General features: G+C 38.1%; 1 protein-coding gene across 1 annotated transcript in view; it reads right to left on the bottom strand.

Moving 5' to 3' along the window:
• The window catches only part of SLC10A4 (solute carrier family 10 member 4), an 18,982-nt gene extending 10,933 nt beyond the window's left edge, over positions 1 to 8,049 (bottom strand). Inside the window, exon 1 of the mRNA XM_072406252.1 lies at positions 7,462 to 8,049. Coding sequence (XP_072262353.1) covers positions 7,462 to 7,958 — 497 coding nt within the window. The 5' untranslated portion in view covers positions 7,959 to 8,049. The remainder of the gene's footprint in view (positions 1 to 7,461) is intronic.
• Between the last annotated feature and the right edge of the window lie 13,122 nt (positions 8,050 to 21,171).

The following is a 21,171-nucleotide window of genomic DNA, read 5'->3' on the forward strand; positions in this document are numbered from 1 at the left end:
TAAAAGTTCTGAGTTGAAAGAGAGTTTTCAAATAGTTTTTGCGCTTCAAAAAAGGAAATTTAGGCATTGAGGATCAACCCTATTCCCGACGCCCTCCCAGAACTGCACTGAGCTCCATGTCATTCCTGCAGCTTCTGATAACTTGTCAATTGTGTAACCGTGGTCCTCATTGATTTTTTTTTTTGCAGATTTTTTCAATGTACCATTGCTTGAAGTGCATCCAGAATGAGGTTGATCCTTGATGCTTAAATTTCATTTTTTCAAGCACAAAAACCATTCGAAATCTCTCGTCCAACTCAGAGCTTTTTCTTTCAAAGCCATGTGAATCATTTGTAATAACTCCATTGGTGTTTCCATTAGCGTTTAAAAACCACCACTGCCTGAGAAGTGAGATCGGTTAACAGAGGCGACCGCCTGGCTACTGACTGGTGAGGGATAAGGGAACAAGCATTGACCTTAATCAAACCCCGTCAACTTGCGGTCCAGCCACATGGAGGACAGCCCTGTTTCTTTTGGTTCCCCCCTCGTAGAAGCCTGGCAGAGTATTACTGTATGCTGGAATGAAAGGAATTTGCAGTCCATATACTCATTGAGACTACTTTACTCCATCACTTAGATTTTTCAACACAGATCTCTGTGGCTAAGGCCCCTGAATATTTGGCTTCCTAGGCCTGTTGGTAATAGTATGAAGATCTTTAACGTAAACTGGGAGGAATGTTTAAAAAATTTTACATCTGCATACGAATATTTTGCATATGTGTGTAGAATTGGCATATTCATATTTTCTGTAATATTATATGATGTAACTCCCAGTAAATATCCAATCTTCATTATGACAAATATCCCTTCATTTAAATGTAACTTTTTTCTAGGACCCAGAAAGGTTTATGAGATATTAAGCCCTTTGTTGACAGAATAAATATCCACATTCTGATAGGGCCAACAAATAGTTTTATTTAACAAAGAATGTACAAATCACACGCTGTCTCTACTTCACTTTCAAAGCGACATTTCTTCCATGCAGTTCAGGACAATTGTCTTCCAATATTTGGTGTTTTCGAATCCCATTAAAACAAAATAAGTTGTATGCAACTTTCACCTTTCCTAACTTTAATGATGTTATAATAAGTTATAGTAATAAAATTGTTGATCCCAAGACCTCAACATTGTTTTTAACAGAATATTGTTAATAAAGCCCAGGTCTTGCTAAGCAGTAGAACAAACCAAAATATACTGTATTTACTTGGACATTAACCCTTTTATTTCTATTGACATAGAACATTGAAGACACCAGCAGCCTGGCCTATAGATTTACATCAGAAGTTACACTGTTCCTGTTCATGTAATTCCTGTACAGTCTGCTGACCTCCTCTATGCATTTCCAGCACTGTTATATTTTATAGCAAGCAATTATGTAGAAAACATGAATCAACATATCAATCAATACATCAATACATCACCGGACACATTTAATCCTGCTAAAAGCAAAGCACAATTAATGGCAGCACACATCACGCCAGTATATTTTCTGACCTCTAGTGATAAAATGTAAAGTCCAGTTGGATTGCTCTTGGTTTCTGTATTGTATATGATTATACACTTGTTGAGGCCAGTTACAAACCTCAGCAATTTACCCTTAGCTCAAGAGTAAACCACATGTCAAAATAGTTAGTGTATCCAAAGAAAGAAAAAACAGCTGAATTGTTTTTGAAAATACTGACCTATGTTGTTATAGATGTTCTTAACCTTAGCCCTTTCTACCTCCACTGCATTAATATTGGTTTCTTAAAGTGAACCATATGCCCACAGTGAGCTCACTAAGGTGTTTACAGATTCGGAACAATCAGTGAACACTTTAAAGTTAAATGAAAACATTTTATTATTTGGGGAGGATTGGACCCTTTTTGTAGGACTTTTACTGCAATCTGGGGCTCTGTTAGAGTAATATACTCTCACTTCCTGTAAAATAACTACATTTTCAGTTGACAGGACATGAGGAGAACTCTCCAATCTTCTCAGGCTGCAGGAGCTCTAATGTAAACAACCAGCAGGTGTTTTCACCTGGGCCCACTGCCCTTTTCAAAGTCTTATTAGGTGAACATGTACCTGAAATAAGAAATTTTAGAAAAACATTACTTTAACTTTATCTTCTGCATCACTGGTTGTGATATCACTGTACCTCCAGGATGATTCCTGTGGAGCTCAGAGCAGGTGAACTCTTGTAAAACGACACTCCAATCCATTCCCATCATATGCTCATGAGAGTTCAGCAGCTCTATGTTCCACAGGAATTTTCATTGAAGGTCAATGTTGTCTTTTTACCTGTGCACATTACACAGAAGATGAGGATAAGGTGAAACTCTTCACCTACTATAAACAGATAATTTGGTAGGAGGCTCAGGAAATGTAAGTCTTGCATGACATGCTAGTCAACTTTAAAACAGCTACATGATCAGGTCAGGGATGACCTGTTTTTGAAGTATGTAAATAATTAAATGTACATAGGTTGGGGACAGGTACATTTTTAATGGGTAGTCTCATTGACCAATAGGGAGGCTCAAAGAAGAGTTTAGGAGTCCTATACCCAGGATCTTCTGACTGTTTTAGGTCTATTACTAAACAAAACCTATACTAAACTTTTTTAATTAGTTTATGACATGCTTATAGTGGATTATCCAGATTTTTCACAGTAGTATGTGTATGTGACAGTGTAGTTTAAATAAAATCATAGACATAATAAATAATATGTTTACCAATTTTATCATGTACAGATTCATCTTTTTGTAGTTGCTTTTTCTTTATAAGCCGGATTTAATAGGATTTCCCAAGGAGTGTTATAATTCCTGTGTAGGGTCAACAACCAGATGGGCCAGAATGTTTGCCATCCATGGCCATCCTCACAGTCGGGTAAGTTTAATGAAACCTCCTGGTAAGGGGAAGATGGTATTGCAGGATTCCTAGCTTAAGGAAAAGGGACAGTAATATAAAAGATTAATAATAATAATGAAATATTGTAAAACACTAGCATTAGCTACTTTTCTTATGAATATAGTAAAATGATGCGCGGCTGATTGAGGATATTTTCAGTGTACATATGTTACTGGTTGATATAAGGTGCATGTTTTTAACTGTTTGTTAATGTAATCAACAAATCAGTCAATCACATGACAGCAACTCTAATAATTTGGGCATGTAGATATTGTCAAGATGCCCTTCAGAAGTTCAAACTGAGCATCAGAATGGGGGAGAAAGACTATTTTAAGAACTTTGAACATGGTTGTTGGTGCTAAGTGGGCTGGTCTCTGCATTTCAAAAACTCCTGATCTACTGCCATTTGCAAACACAACCATGTCTACAATTTACAGGGAATGGACTGAAAAAGGGAGAATATCAAGTGAGCAACAGGTCTCTGGGCCACAGGGCCTAGTTGATGCTGAGGTCAGAGGAGAACGGCCAGGCCAGTTTAAACTGATAGAAAGGTCACAGTAACTAACATTACCACTTGTTACAACCAAAATATACAGAAGAGTTTCTCTGAATGCACAACATGTCAAACCGTGAAGCAGATGGGCTACAGCAGCATGAAACCACAGCAGGTGCCCCTTCCTGTCAGCCCAAAGGACAGGCACTGGAGGCTACAGTTCACATATGTTCATGAAAATTGGACAATAGAGGACAGGAATTACCTTGTCTGGTGTTTTGAGTCTCTATTTATGCTGTGACATTTAGATGGTAGGATGAGTCTTTGGTGTCAACAACATGAAAGCATTGATCCGTCCTGCCTTGTATTAATGGTTCAGGCTGGTGGAGGTGGGCTAATAATATAGGGAATATTTTTCAGGCACGCTTTGGGCCCTTTGTTCCAATTAAAAATGTCACACCTTAGTATTGTTGCTGACCCTGTCCTTCCCTTTATGACCCAAGTGTACCCATCTTGTGATGGCTACTTCCAGCAAAGATACTGGTTATGTCACAAAGCTGAAATCATCTCAAACTGGTTTCTTGAGCATGACAATGAGATCACTGAATTCAAATAGCCTCCCATTTATCATCTAATTCCAATGGAGCACCTTTGGTATGTGGTGGAATAGGAGATGGATGTGCAGCCCACAAATCTGTATCAACTGACTCATTCTATCATGTCAATATGGACCAAAATCCTTGAGGAATATTTCCAGCACCTTGCTGAATCTATGGCATGAAGAATAAAGGCAGTACTGATGACCCAACCTAGTACTAGCAAGGTGTATACCTGTATTTACATCTTACTGGTCTCCATGAAATTACATCAATTTTAGACAACAATATGGCAGCTTTTGTGTTACAAATATTATTAAGAAGAAATGTATCTAAAACAGAGCAAATATTGTAATAATAATTATATTGTACCTTTATTATTTCATCTGCCATCACAGAGAACATCAGATTGAATAATTACAATGACACACCCAGTACAGCTGATAATGTCAAATGTTATCCATAGGATATCTATCTGAAATCATCTAATAATAACTGTAATAAAAGAAAACGTCAACAATGTTTTTTTGTGTGTAAACTAATATGATCTATGTAGTTAAATATTTTGCTTGTACTAGAATCAGTAACACCAACTACATATAGAAAGACCATATAGTCCAGTAAAACGAATGTCATGTACCATGAGATCCCAGTCAATGGCACATGTATCACAGCAGGTAATTCCATCTCCTGTGCACACCCATGTTCTGCAGCAATGCACATTTATTGCACAGCATGGTAAAACATATTATTATCCATTCTGTATGGCACCCTGATGCCACTTGCTCCAAGACCAACCAGTCATAGCAGTCCATTTTTAAAATATATGAAATAATTGATCAGATAAATACTATGCTATGCTCCATTTAAAGAAGAAACTCTACTATACCACAATGTGTAACAATTGATTTACAGCTCATTTAGCATGAGAGCATGTCTGTGCTATGAGCAATGAGATTGTCTAGCAAAGTGTAAGATGTTTAGAGACATTTTACTTAGCAAAGAGAATGTTAGTCTAGCTTAGTACCTAAAGTAAAACCCATTATATTAAAGTAGTTAAACAATAGAATTTTGCTTTATCTACAAATCAAATAAACATGCACTGATCCTTTACTATATCAACCCTACAGAGTACCTTGCTTATCATGAACACTTATTATTACCCCAGGAAAAGTTGAAACGTATGTTAGTTCAAAAAAACAGGGCTGTGTATGGACACCCTAACAAAAAATGTAAGGTTCATTCATAGGGTGACGTCCTTTATTGCTCAGTGCAGTAAAATTACAACATTAGACATTTTTTCCAATGGTGCCATTTCCATCATTGCCCTGTGTACAAGTTCCATTTCACTCAATGTATGTCAACATTCACTGCAAGAATAGCTCTCCAAACAGCAATCCTTGCTAGTCTGGTTGTGCATGTTTTGCCATGTTTATCCATGGGCTCATTCCTATAATATGTATAATGTATGGTGTGTGTGAATCAAAGTTAATTAAAACAATGCAATGACCTCAGCATCTCTGTGGAAGTCAGTAAACTAATAATCTGAAAATCATTAGGTTAGGAGGTGCGTTTTGTGCTCAGGAGTTGATCAGTCCTAAGGTACACGAGGCCTGATTGTTTTTCCATTGGATGTGCATGGTACTGAACAAAGCACACAAGACAAACTCTCCATACAGCAGAATGTGTGCTTCCAGGTTGTAACTGAATAGTTAGTTGGAACTGATCAAATCAACATCCTGGCTGTTGCCATATATTATTCCACGTATTGGAATAGTCATGTGCCATCACACCATCATAATATAGTAGCCTTACATGACCTTTACAGATGAGGAAACCTGTAATAAAACATCCAATTTTTCAGGGAACCCCTGCTACAATCACTATATCCACAGCTCACAGTACATTAGTATGGTGGCCAGTAGGAAGAATGACTCTTACATTGCTAATCAGTGGAAAGAATGTCACCTTTGCCAAAAAGATCATTGGTGTCAGTTAAAATGACCTAAGAGCTACATATTGCTAATTGCTTACCATCTAGAGGAACCTTGTGATTCCACGGAACAGTGGTACAGCAAAACTGCTTTTTATCTTGTATCAGAAACCCTTCAATGGTGGCAATTCTAGTCATACTCAGCTAGTTAGAAGCCCCTCAGAACTGACCCATACTAATTTCTTCTTATGTAGTCTACTAGATTGTAAGCTCTTCGGGGCAGGGTCCTCTCCTCCTGTATTACCGTCTGTATTGGTCTGTCATTTGCAACCCCTATTTATTGTACAGCGCTGCGTAATATGTTGGCTCTATATAAATCCTGTTTATTATTAATAATAATAATAATAATAGTAAAAGGCAATACTATAATATAGGAAGAACCTATCACGGGCCGAGCTAGCATGCTTAGAGGGCCCATTTCCACCTATCAAGCATTGCATTGCATTCTAATAAGTTTTTCAGGTGGGGCTACACCTCCTAAAATGTGTTAACTACACCAAAGATACAAAACAACCATCACTAAAACATGTAGATGAGAAGTTTACACTACACACTACACTACACTACTCTACACTATGCAATTTTCTCTGATATTTTTTATTTTATATAATGTTTGGCATCCAAATTAATCCTTTGCATTTGACTACAATGTACCATCCACCATTTGATTTGTATCAGTATGGTTCAATATGGCTGTAAACCAATAAATAAAAAAACCCTGCCTTGCCTGATGAAATTTTAAATGAACATTCTGACTAATCATAAATAGCAAAAATCTATTTAACCAAAAATATTGCATTGTGTATGCCTAGCATTAGAATGGTCAGACCTAGCATGTAATCTGGTTATCTATGTACAGCCTGTGGTTAATGTTTCTATATCTATTAATTCAATGAAATTGGCCCTTAGTATAAATAAAGTAAAGGGTATAAAAATAACCCTTTACTTTATTGTGCATGGGCAACAATTGCTCTAAACAACATCTGTCTGATGTGCAGCATTTTTGAAAAGTCTGCTATGGATTGGAGGCAATTACAAATCATTCTGTACTACTGATGAATGTCTGATATTAAAAGGCTCATAGCGACAATGCGTAAATCCAACCCGGTGCTATCTGTCCTTAAAAAACTTTATTTAAATTAAAAGTCTTCTTCTTTTTTTTTTTTTTTTGCTGTAGCTGCATTAAATTGATCTCTCTTATAAACACAAAAACTAATGCAAATGTAACATCAGCTACAAAAACAGAAAGTATGTATTTATACATCCCCAAATAATGTTTAATGATAGTGGTTCTCATAGTGGCTTTTCAACTACCAGGGCATGTGAGGAGTCACAAGTTCACCTTGAGTGAATCATAAATGAAGGTATGGGATGATAAATGTACACCTGTTGGCTTCCCAGGTACCCTTCCACCCTCCTACCTGATATTCCCCAGTGCAGAGGTGATTTACCTGAGATTCATATCTCCATTCACCAGAAGTGACATGATGTTAGAGAGGTTTCCTCCAGGACAGCAGCCACACAGCAGCACAGCAATAGCAGCAACTTCATTTAGAGAAAAGATCAGAGCCAACAAAAAAGCCACCAGAGGCATGAGGACAAACTGGCAGATGAGTGCCAGGAGGGCTCCAATGGGTCTTCTGAGATGTTCTCCTATCTGGCTGACCTCCACTGTACAGCCCAGGCCCAGCATGGTGACACATAGAGCCACCCCAACAAATACACTCAAGAAATGGTTCAATGGGCTATCCCAGAATGGAGCAGAAGTGGCCAATTGTTCAGGCAAAGATCTCTGAAGCATTGCTACCATGCTCTTGGGTTCTGTCCTTTCAACCTCCGAAATGTCAGTGGTAGCAATCTCCAATGGTGAGCTTTCTGTAAAGTTCTCCCCAAAGTTCCATTGGGAAGAGTTAGATAAATCCATTATGCTGATACTTGAGTTTTCCATTCTTGAAACTGTAACCAGCCTTCTTCCCTTGTTGGTGAATGAAGTAGGACCAGTGAAGAGGAGGGGTAGGAGCAGGCAGGCTGGCCCTATCTCATCCTCAAGCAGCAGGCAGACAATAATCTGGCCAGGAACAAGCTGACTCTCCTCTATCACATCTCATGCAGCCATCCACCTCACCCTCCTCACCACACCCCCACCACAGCACAACAAGCACAATGACAGTTGATGGTCTATCCCTATCAATCAGCTGCTCACTCTTCATATTAAATAACAGAGCTAACACAATTCTGCCCTCCTTTTATTTTTCCAGGAAAAAACAATATAAAAATAACCCTTTACTATATTGTGCATGGGCAACAATTGCTATAATCAACATCTGTCTGATGTGCAGCATCTTTGAAAAGTCTGCTATGGATTGGAGGCAATTACAAATCATTTCGTACCACTGATGAATGTCTGATATTAAAAGGTTCATAGCGACAATGAGTAAATCCAACCCGGTGCTATCTGTCCTTAATAAACCTTATTTAAATCAGACGTCTTCTTCTTCTCTTTTTATTGTTTTTTTTTTTTTTTGCTGTAGCTGCATTTAATTGATCTCTCTTGTAAACACAAAAACTAATGCAAATGTAGCATTTTTTTTATTGTAAAATAAAATTAATACTATATTTAGTATTCAGAAAACATCAGCTACAAAAAGAGAAAGTGCACCAAATGTATTCATAAATATCATCAAACCAAGCTTTTACAGGTTACCTAATGATAAAATAAAGAGGTTTATTTAAAGAAACAACTTAATAATAAAGAACAATTTGCATTTAAAGCAGAACTAAATAAAAAATAAAAAAATCACACTTACTTATTTATCCTCCGATCACTCAATCCCGCCAGAGATGTCTTCAATTGGGTCCCACGCCCCCTGATATCCATCTTCATCCAGGCGCCACCATCTTCGTCCTTCTTCTTCCTCCTTCTGGCTACATCACCCAATCTCGTAGTTGTCTACACTTTTATGTAAAGTAAAAATTTTGGTGATAGGTCTGCTTTAAACTGATTTAACCAAGAGCAGGAATTTAAACCTAGCACCCCAAAAACTGACCTTTTGATCACTAAGGCACCGTGTATATGGAATTAATTTCATTACAATGACCTACTACTGACTTCCTCACTCATAACCTCATCACACGCACGGCTCCTAGACTTTTCTAGGGCTGCCCCAACTCTCTGGAATGGTCTTCCTCGTCCTATTCGGCTTGCTCCCACTTTCTGCTTATATAAAAGAGCCCTTAAAAGCCATTTTTTCAAACGTGCCCACTCATCTTCTTCTGTCTCTTAAACCCTCACTACTTACCCACCATTCCATATCTCCCCTCCTATTGTGTGTGAAATTCCCCGGATCTCTTAGATTGTAAGCTCTTCGGGGCAGGGTCCTCTCCTCCTCTGTGTCACTGTCTGTATCTCTCTGTCATTTGCAACCCCCATTTAATGTACAGCGCTGCGTAATATGTTGGCGCTATAATTCATACAGAAACTCAATTTATGTCACTTGTAACAATCACTGCACAGACAAGCTACCAAGCGGCCTTTCTGTTCTTTGACGTGGATTTAGGAAGGACTAGTTTGAGGCTCCCTATTGCAATCTCTCCAGTAGTTAAACAATAAGTCTCATGAATGATTAGTTGTTTAATAGACTGGATAGTTAAACATCTTTTTGGGATGCCTATATGCATGTTAGATATTCACCCGAGACCACCATGAATGAATGTCTGTAGCAATGGGAGTCTAGCCTCTTCTTTACAAAGGGCAAGCCTCCATAACCTCTGATGTCAGCTCTGTGTGTGGATTTCTGGATCCATGGATATTCTGAGCCTGGCTCACCCCAGGTGTGACTTTTACATATGTACTGTATATATATGATATATGTGTATATGGTCGTCATCCAAGGATCAATACTTCAGGCCTTGTTTTCCCCTGGTGTCACCCCTCTGTGTGGTTGTTCTGGACCCATGGATATTCTGGGCCTGGGTCCCCTCCGTAGCTGAACATCATCCATGGATCCGTGCTTCATGCCTCCAAAACTTCTGGTGTCCCCTTACTGTACAGCTGTATTCTGATGTTATCAGACATCTCCATTATCCTCTCTGTATTATCTCCTTTTCATAAGGGGCTGCAGGTGTTTGTACTTTACAAAGATACGTTCCTGTCAGATGGTTCCTAGAAATACCCTTCAGGGCAGAAATGCAATGCAATCAATGTATTTCTTTTTTCACTAACCTTCTACAGGTTCCTAAAATATCCATTTCACCCAGAAAATAAGGCTGATTTGGTTGATATGGAGCAACTTTATAGATTTATTAATTATCATCAATAATGTGTTAAAATAAATATATTACAGCATACTAGTACCTAAATATGTTACCTGAAATAATTATCTTTTCCTAAAGCAAAACAAAAAACTGATGAAGAATCCTCAATCCCTCCACAAAGTCCAGCAGGTCCCACCCTGTCCTGGCGCAGATGGAACAACAGGCATGGCCATCCTATTTTTTTCTCCTCCCCCCAAAAAATTAAAAAAACACATTTTTACATTATATACAGTAAAAGGTTTTTCCACCCTTTATAATAATTTTAAAAAGGTGGTGATCCGCTTTAAGCTTTATTCCTGCAGAAAACAATATCTTGTATTGACGTTCAATAATTTAAAGATAACTGCCATAGTTTTTATACACTTCCAGGACCTGGTATGTAAATGCAGAGTCTGGTTAACTGGAACACCCAGCTTTTCTAAAAAAAAATTGTACTAATGGAAAAGGTTAAAATATAAAACATTGGAAGAAAAGTAAATAATACCTTTCTCACAAAGAGTGTTTGGGTGCTCACTTGGAGGTGCGACTTTCAAGGTGCCAACTGTTGGGAGCTGGCAGGAACACTTGAATCCAATGCCTGTCTCCTACGCTCTCCAAAATTATTGAACAATGATTTGTGATTTCTACTTTAGCTAGAACCTGTAGAACAATAAAGCACCCGTACTGCTTTCACTCAGACAACTATATTCTACCAATGCTGGGTATTCACTGTACATTTTCTCTCAATGGTACCTTCGATCAACTACAAGTATTGGAAGTACCATTCATATGTCTGTTAGTTGATGACCAATATGACTGATTTTATATGTAATTGAGTTGACTTAACACAAAAATGGATTTCATTTGAAAATAATACCCAAAGAACAAAAAAAACTTAAACCCAAACTTGACCTTAAAATAAAATGAAAACAGAATTATTTTCATCAATTTTTGATCAAAGACATCTAATGAGATGAAAAACATTGCATAGAGTTTGCCTAGCCTTCTTTTAAATATTATTATGATGCATGAAGACAGCATTACACATTGTTACCAACCAGGTTTCTGCTACCAATTTTGCCAGTAAAGATGGAAAGATGGCACCTCAATGGCCATTATAGGTAGCATCATTACTTGTATTTTCGGTTGGACTCTTTAGGCTCAGTGACGGCCCGTGTGCATGCACTGATAATGATGTGTAAAACATGGCTGTTATGTGTGTCTGATGTTCTTATCTATCTGTAGTACATATGTCTCAGGATGGCTCTCAGATACCGCTAACTAGTTCATCTTCAGAAATATGTCTGTGGAAAGCCAGACATCGCTAAGCAAGTTACAGAACAATCTGAAAATGAATTCTCTTGAGCCTGCCAGCAAAGGGCTGTCAGTGGTGAATCTACAGAGGTGCTTAATGTGATGGAGTGAATCCTGCCTGTGTTTCTGTGTCATTTATCACTGTTCCATGAACACAAATAAAGCAAACAGGCTTGGGGGCGGCTAATATTTCTTGTTTGCAGAGATCTGTAGGAAAGAATAACCTAAGAAGTAAATTGCTTCACAGAGTAAGTAAACCAAAAGGTGTCCAAAGAAGCAGAAATACAACAGACACCTTCCTTACAATTTCCCATCAGGTGGGTGAAAACTATGATGAATCTGGATTTGAAGATATTAAATGAGACTTCTGCTGCAATACTTGAAATAGAAATGCAGACAATTTTGTTTAATAGTTTAGGAGAGTGGAAAAGGTTATATCCTCCAGTTTATTGCTGTCTAGGATGGAGAGATTACCTTCTACTGTTTATTCTGGTGATCTTCCTCATGGCCACAGTGGATACAGTAATTATAGCAGGGGTTCCCCGCCGTGTCCCTATCACAGAAGTACATGAGATATCTTCCATTGAGGACACCTGTTATGGGCACAACTGCTAAAAATTGGATATTCCTTTGGCAAGATTTCTCCCTGATCTGTTCTTGAAACAAGAAATCAAGCTAAATTTTCTAAATGGGTAAAACAGATATTGATAAAACCTGACAACAAAAAGCATCATTTTGCAGATTTTACCTGGCACGTGGTGGTCCTCCGCACAGAAAGGTGTTCCGGTGATGGCACCAACCCTGTTCCTTGTATCATTGCACTGTGGGTGCCATTATAATGAACTCTCAGACAGCAAGTGTTTCTTAACCAGGGTTCCTCCAGGGGTTCCTAGGGGTTAAACAATGAGCAATTTTGATTCTCAGGTCAATTTAAGTGGCACCAATTATGTTTTTTGGCTATCTGTAAGGGTGGCATTCTTTCCAATGGCCAACAATGTAAGGGTAAAACTCTTCCCCCTGACCAGCACACTATTGTACTGTGATCTGTGCATATAGTTATTATAGTAGGGGTCATTTCAGGGGTTCCCCATGTTAAAAAGGCTGCTCTACACTCACAGGATGTCCTCAGATTTCCAGGGGAGCTACGTTATTAGTTTTTTTACAAATTTTGGGGACAGCTTATAAAAAAAATAATAATTCAGCCTGCAGTTATCTTTAGGGTCCATTTTATATGGCAGCAGTAAGGCAAGCAGAATAATGAAATTGCTGTGAGATTCAAACTGCTGCTTCTTATCCATCCTTGAAATATCAATATCAGTGATATCAAAACTGTTTAGGTAAGAGAAACGTAACATAAGTGTTATGTCGCAAAAGCGACAACTAGCTAACCAGGAGATTATAGGAAGTGTTCCCCTCCCCGTCCTATATAATTTCTGGAAAAGTGATAGCTGATGGCTCCAATGGACAATATGTTGACCATGTCAAACACTGAAAGTGAGCCTGATGTCTGATCACAATGAATGCTGGCTATCAGAAGCAGGCTGGAGATGTGCAGATACACTCAGCATTTTGACAGGGTTACTGAACTAATGCAAATCACCTCAGATCATATCCACACAGCATCCATCTTCTGGAAGACAGTACGATGAAACAGAACTGACAGAGCGTTGTGATAAAACACAGCATGCAAACAGATGCATTCTGTCAGCCTCTTCCACAAAAAAACAACCCATTAGAAAAATGTCAGGAACCCAAAGAGGTGATTAATGAACGAGCATGAGAATAAAACAATGGCGCAGGCTAGTCAATCCATCAAACCACATGAGCATCACACCGACTTGTGTAACAGTGACACATCTTCTTGTAAACAGAAATACTCTCCATGCTCTGGTCAAACCTTGTCAGGACAGCAGCCAAACTTCATTTCCTTACTAATACAGTCAGTATTTTATTGGTAATTTTATTTCTGATTTATAAAGAGGAAATAATCATGTACAGTAGGAAAAGTGAATGCTTTTGATTGCTTTTTCAGCAATAGGACATATAGTATTATTGGGATGTGTCATGTTTAATGCCTGATCTTGTCTTCTTTGCTTACACTTTGGTTGCTGGAACACACAATTGTCACTCCTTGATTTGGAAGAAAAAATCAACAGGGCTGCTGGTATCCTACTGTAAAAAGTAGATGTCTTCAAACATTCTAAACAAAGGCCACTTCACTGTTCTTCATACTTAGGGGGTCAGAATGTGGCCAGCAGGACTAGAAAATGACCCAATATGAGTGGTCAGTGGACATTAACGTCATGGAGAATTGTAGGAGGAAAGTATGCCTTATTGTTGGTGATCAGTGGGAGTAAAACATGCCAAGCAGTCAATGGAAGAATTGTACTCCATCATTGGTATCAGTAGGAGAAATTGGACCCCATTATGGTGTCAGTGTGAACAATGGTGCCTAAAGCTCCATTTACCATCAATAGAGAAGTGAGTATGAACAATTTGGGAACTATTTTCCAAAGCCTAGGCATAATGATCATATAAAATGGGCCAGGGTTTTGCTAACGATATTCTGATCCTCCCTGTGCCTAAGCTGTGCCAATATGACTTTTCCTGCAAATTTCTCTGACTTTACAGACCATTGGACATTTGTGAGCAGTCATGAAGCTTATATTTTATCCCCCGGCATGAGATGAGTGCTTTGTTACATAGTCCTGACTCTTGTTTTATGAACTGAATGAATCTGACAGTCACATTCTACTTGATATATAGTACATTACAAAGTCCTGACTACTAACTCTGTAAGCTGTGTTTGGTGGTACAAACTCCTGACCAAAGGTTTTACTGTCTCCCCAGTTGTTATTTGCTAAATTGTCCTCAAATATTTTAAGAAAGTAGTTTATTATGGTAGGTTTGGACAAAGTGTGAGCTCTATGTATATATTTTGTGTGCAGAAAACTACATTTTGAGCGAATTGCTTTTAATAGGGATCATGTGTGTTTGTTTCAAAGTTATTAAGCCATAATTGTGGATAACAAACATATGAAGCGTTTAAAAAGAAGGGGGTCTCTATTTAACCAGTGCAATACATAATAAAGTATAGTAATTGGGTGTTGCTTCAAGGAATAAGCCATTCATTATTTTTCCAAAATATATATATATTATAAAATATATCTATAGCAAAATACCTAAACAATACAAATACATATAAAGTTAAAAATCATTTAGTACCTAAAAATATACAGCAGTAACTAAACAGTGTAGTAAAAATGTTTTGCCATTAGGTGTCGCTCACATTCTTTTTTGTGGTTCCTGTGCTAGAAATGGAGCATCTGAAAAGAAGCAACTTTAGTGAACTGATGTGTCAATTTATCTGTGCTAAGATTAAAAAAAAAGAGAAAATAAAAATAAATACCTTAGTGAAATAGTGAATATACATTTTACCAATTGTAAATTGAAATTCAAAACAGTAGTGTTGTAACGACCAGCAAAAGGAACCACAGAGCATGGTGAGCAACTCCGACACCTGGAAGAGTGCCCAGTATAAAGTTCTTTTGATTGGGTTTACTTTGCAACAAACTGAAGATTATATGAACAGGCTATGAGACAAGTAAGTATAAGGTTTCCACTTATATAGTAGCCTATTTCAGCATAAATGTTGCTTTAAAGGAAATATATCTCTAAAGTCAATATCTTAAATAAGATATAATAGAAAAGTAAGTAAATACTAAGTAAATAAATAGATCATTATCATACTGAAATGATGTGGAATACTGTTCTAGTTTCTGGTTACATAAATTTATCTGATCTCCACCCAACCTATTACATACGGATGCATTGCTCTAGTGTAATAGCAAAAATGAATGAAAGAGATAAAGCGACTGATAAATTGTATGGAAAACTTGTCTGACTATCTCTTTCTCTGTGCAACAAATTTACAGGTGCTGCCCTAAAGTTTTCCACATCCTGTTTTAATCCTACCTAATTAATAATAAAGCTCAGTTTGAATTTTGTGTTCATACATAACTTTCTATCAGGGATAATGTCTTTTTTTATAGTTTCATTATGCCACTGCTATAAAGACCCCCCTTTTCTTTCACCCAATCACCTCCATTTTATTATCCAAATAAACTGAAAACATTTTTATGCTTCTCCATCATTGCATCTTCTCCTTCTCCAAACCCCTATGGTGCCTGTATGGTATGCTGCATAAACACGTTCAAATTGGTGTCACTGGAAAGTATTAGTTTTGAGCAGCAAATGATTGAAACCAATCTGATGTGTGTACATAGCTAAACCTCCTCCCATGCTATGATTCACAACTAAGACCTGTGGGCTGACACTCCTTATTCTTTTATGAACACCTGTTTAAACCTTGTGTCCCTACTGTACATTGTGGCCTGGGCTTGCTTGGTAAAGCTGTCCTGCCCCTGGTCACTTTTTAACTTTTTTACATCTAGTTCATTAAAACTTCCCAGCCCTAACCTTTACACAGTGAGCTATATCTGTTTTACATTCTTAGTTCTTGAAGGAAACACCTGCCTGTCCCCTGTGCCTCTAGTACATGCTGCCCAGTTGTTCATTATTTCAAATATGCTAGCACTTGACAATTTGTATGAGAAAGTAAAATTTATTTTGTAGATTTTTTTTTATTAAAAAAGATTGTATGCACTGTGCAGTTTTGCCTATTTTACAGTGTTTGTGTATCCTATATGTTTGCGTGTGTGTATGTTGCACAATGTATAGTGTATGTTTCTTTAACACAGGCATGTATGTGTGTATCTGTGGCATGTATATGGGTATATATACACGATGTCCGTTGTAATATGGTATAATGTTTTGATACATTAATTTAGATCAAATGCAAACTCTGATTAGTAGAAGTTGATCACTCAATTTTTGCACTAACCCGTGAAGTCCTGCACACAAAACGGGTTCACACAAAAAGGGTTCCCTCCTATTCTGTGAGACTTCCCCCACCTTCTAGATTGTAAGCTCTTCAGGGCAGGGTTCTCTCGTCCTCCTGTGTCACTGTCTGTATCTGTTTGTCATTTGCAACCCATATTTAATGTAGGGCTGTGTAATATGTTGGTGCTTTATAATTCCTGTTTATTAAGAATAATAATAATAATAATAATAACACAGTATGCACCAAAAACACCACATACCATTGCCCACATTCCCTATACCCTCTATCCGCAGACTAATCAATACTTTTTAAGTAAATGGCATGCAGACCTAAAGGCAGAGGTGCTGGAGGTAGTAAGGGTGATTGGTTCCTCAGGTTGGACAGAAGTAGGGCGGCACACGGCAGAGGCCACATAAATCTGCAATATACAGACCAGAGTAACTGGTTGACCCAGCACAGGATTTGATTGACTGGTTCTTCTTTCTTCTGGACTCAGAACAGCAATTATTTTGATTACCTCTGCAACTTCAATGGCAACTTGGACACTACATGCATGCGAAATACTGACTTGTATAAGCTGGAATCTTTCTGTTTGGCTAAGGGCTGGGTGCTCCAGATTCTCCCCATACTCCTTAGGGCCGGCATGTCCAAAGTCCAGCCCGGGGGCCAATCGCAGTCCGTGTTCAGATTTCCACCAGCCCGCAGACTCTGTCTTAAAATCCATAATATGCGGCACGCCAGCCCCGTTGACCACAGTATAAAATACACACGTACAAAAAACCTATTTTATATTTCTCTAGAGTTGATCAACCGCTTTGCAATTATCAGCCCGCTACTCAGCGGGCATAATCGATAGGACGGGACATATACTACACATTTGAAGAACCTTTTATTACTTATATTTTATATATTTATTCTTCAATGTATGCTGTGCAAACATATCAACTTGGAACAGTGCTCAGCTCAAGCCCGGGGTGAGTTTGGCTTTACCTATAAACCCTTACTAGGGAAAGCCATTTTTTATGCCTGGGCCTGGGTGAACGAAGAACTCCAAACTAATGTAGAAAGGCTACTGTTGCAGATAATCAAATTCAAGACATTGGCAAAACGCTAATAAATAAAGCTGAAAATAACTTTTAACCGGAAATGAAAAGCACAGTTGTAGGACATGGGAATGTGACTGAATATCCGAAAGAATGAGCCAGGGACTATCTCTATGTCCTTGATGCTTGGAATTATTGAACATTTTCAGCACTAGAGAAAAGAAGGGACGATAATGATCTCAGCATTGAAGATTTAATATCCACCTGAATACAGTCTTACTGAGATGTGCAGTGGATGAATATAAAGCAGAGTATGACGTTATGTCTGCAGCACCAGGCAGTGTGATTGAGCAAGAATATCAGATACAACTAGAACTAATATTTCAAGCAATGGAGTATGTCTGCTTCATGGTAGTGCAAGGCAAACAAAACAATACATTCGTAGGCATATTGAAATACCTGACGGGATTAGGTTACCCAAAGTAGATGTTTAGATTTTTGGAGAATCAAACCATACATCAGCTCATTTTACTTCCAGAGGATTCAAATGATTAGCTCTTTAGTCATACCAAGGCATCCTTTGTTGCAGCAGAAAAACTGAGACTCCAAGAAGAAGGGATCAGTCTGAAATATTTCATATTAATATTTTAGGGGAAGGTTTAGATGTACCTCAGGATCGAGTGCCATCCACTCAAACATGTTCTCCGCAGTCCTGAGTGGCTGGACATCTGACATTTGGTAGCAGTGAATGGTACGAGTACTGCCACCACTAATCATTCCCACATGGTGACGTTACCATGTAGCGGCTCCTGGGTTGTGCCACCCCATGTGCTGTAAGGATTATTTGTCATGCATTAAATTTTTCTTCTATAAACATAAATAGTTGGCGAAGAAAAAAAACTTTTTAAAATGTGAGGCCAACAAGAAAAAAAGATTCTTTGTTTATCATTGAACAAAATATTTGTCAGTATTTTTTTAGTGTCACTTGTACACAATACATTATATACACCATTCCACAATGAAGACTCCTTTGTATTATATTATTATTACACATTATTTATATAGGGCCATCATATTACACAGCGCTGTACAAAGTCCATAGCCATCCCTCAAAGGAGCTCACAATCTAATGTCCCTACCTCAGTCATATGTCTTTATTATAGTCTAAGGTCAATTATTTGGGGAAGCCAGTTAACCTAACTGCATGTTTTTGGGATGTGGGAGGAAACCGGAGTACCCAGAGGAAACCCACGCGAACACGGGTAGAACCTGCAAACTCCATGCAGATAGTGCCGTGGCCAAGATTCCAACCTGGGACCTAGCGCTGCAAAGGGCAGAGTGCTAACCTGAGCCACCGTGCTGTACTATGTATGTTTCACATTATCCTACTTTGTACACTGTGCTATACAAAATATACTCAGCTTTCTGTGCACAGATATATGTATTACAGCATAGAGTTCATAGAGCAATGTTACATGTACATGGTGCTGTACTGGTACTTCCATTCTGTACACTGGGCTGTACATTAAAATGCATACTACTCAACAAAATGATACACTGCTGTACGTTTTACCCCCTCAAGTGCACAAATCAGCAGATTGCACTGCATCATCTGTCCCATATGAGATCTTTTTTTTTGTGTATATTATTGTTAAAAGGGCTAAACTAGATGTCATCTGACTGTAGCTAATGCAGGTCAACTTTCTATTTATTCTGTGTAAAACATTTGGCAAAAAGCTCCCTCTAGTGGAAATGAAAATAGAAACCTACCTGAACAGAAAAAGCATTTCCAAAGACATGGGTGATAAGGATAGCTGAACACAGTAATAAAAAAGACAGGTGGTCTAACCCCTTACTTATCTATCCAAGTAAAAAGTTTTGCTTCAGTATATATACTTCAACAAACATTTGTTGTTTTTAAACACTCAATCCTATAGGAGAAAACTACAAAACAAAACCCAAACTACAAATTTGCAAACAGAATTCTAGTTGGTCAGTATATGCTGCAGGTGAAAAAGTTTCTTCTAGACTAAAACTGGCTGTAGTGTACAAGCACAACCTAAATAAACTGAATAGCCCTGAGAGGGCTGAGCAGGTGAAGATCCTGAAATTAGAAATGCTTGTTGCAGTGTTGTATAGGCGCATTACTTGTGTAGTCACTATTCACTATTTCGCTGATTTCTCTCAGTGACATTTTTAATCCTGAAAGAAAATAAATCGTGTCAGTAATCATCTCATGCTTGTATGTCCATTAATATCTGAAATAACCTAATATTGCCATTCAGGGATTTCACCAAAGTGGATCTTCAAAGTGGAAGGGGCCACTAATCCAGCAATGCAAGATGTTCCCAATCTGGGGCCAGACATCTCCTTTTGCTATTACCATGCTATTCTGGATCCCAAGAGGACCAAGCCAGTAGCAACTGACAATGTTACTCTGGATGTAACTTGAACACTGGAAAAAGGGCCTTGCTTATTTTACAGATAGGAGACTCATGGCTGTCGTGTGACTGCGGATTTAAGTGAGTAAATGGGCCTTTCAACTTTCAAAAAGTTTAATATGGAAGCTAATAGAGGTGGAGTTGATGGGATGATCTGTGTAGGAAGCAAGGTGTAGCTTTAAACCAGCATAAAAGCAGAAGAAAAGCCATTGGGTCATAATCCGGTTTGTTCTAAATATTGTGTCTTGTAAACTTGACTGTGGCTAGACATTGAGTGTGTGCAAGGCAAACCAGTTATTCAGGCTGATTTTATAGCCAGTAAACAGAGTCTGTAATTAGTGATGTTAAATCACAGAATGAATACAGCTGTCATTATGTCACTTCAAATGAAAGAAATTCCTTTATCAGGATAATTATTGTAATTCCCAGTCTGTGCATGACATTATACAGTTAGTGCAGTACTTACATACCTGTAGAACAGCAAGGCTTATTTCCTGAACTCCTAATCATTAAACTACAACCTAAAGCTAAACTAAACCTAAACTACACTGTGATTTTAAATTTCCCAGTCCAGTGTTGTCTTTTCCTTCTTTGTTATATTCTCCATGCTGCTGTGATTCTGCAGCCTGTTTGCAACTTTGTCTACATATACTTCAGCAATGGCTGCGTGGCATTTTTAGGGTGGGCTACATGGTGGTCTGCTCTGTGGACCATGCCTACCAGTGCTCTGGAATCGCCATCAACAGCTCATGTAACAGTGAAAATGCAGGAACACAAATGGGACATTGGGAGAGTTGTCACTCTAACAAAAAGTTGTTGCAAATATAAAACATTTAAAATAATAATTTTGAATGACCTCCCCATGAACGTGTGAATCCGTCTCCTGTTCCCAATCAATACCTCCTGTATGTATGCCGCTTCCCCACCTCTATATAGATTAGTATCAATGTAAATGTTGTGTGAGAGTTCCCCCACCTCCTAGATTGTAAGCTCTTCAGGGCAGGGTTCTCTTCTGTTCTCCTGTGTCAGTCATTTGCAACCCCTATTTAATTTACAGTGCTGTGTAATATCTTGGTGCTATATAAATCCTGTTAAATACTAATAATAATATTAATATAAAGATCATTATGAATTCACATTACTGACATGGAATAAAACTCAGGATAC

The sequence above is a fragment of the Pyxicephalus adspersus genome, chromosome 3 (assembly GCF_032062135.1).
Source record: "Pyxicephalus adspersus chromosome 3, UCB_Pads_2.0, whole genome shotgun sequence".
NCBI classification, from domain to species: domain Eukaryota; kingdom Metazoa; phylum Chordata; class Amphibia; order Anura; family Pyxicephalidae; genus Pyxicephalus; species Pyxicephalus adspersus.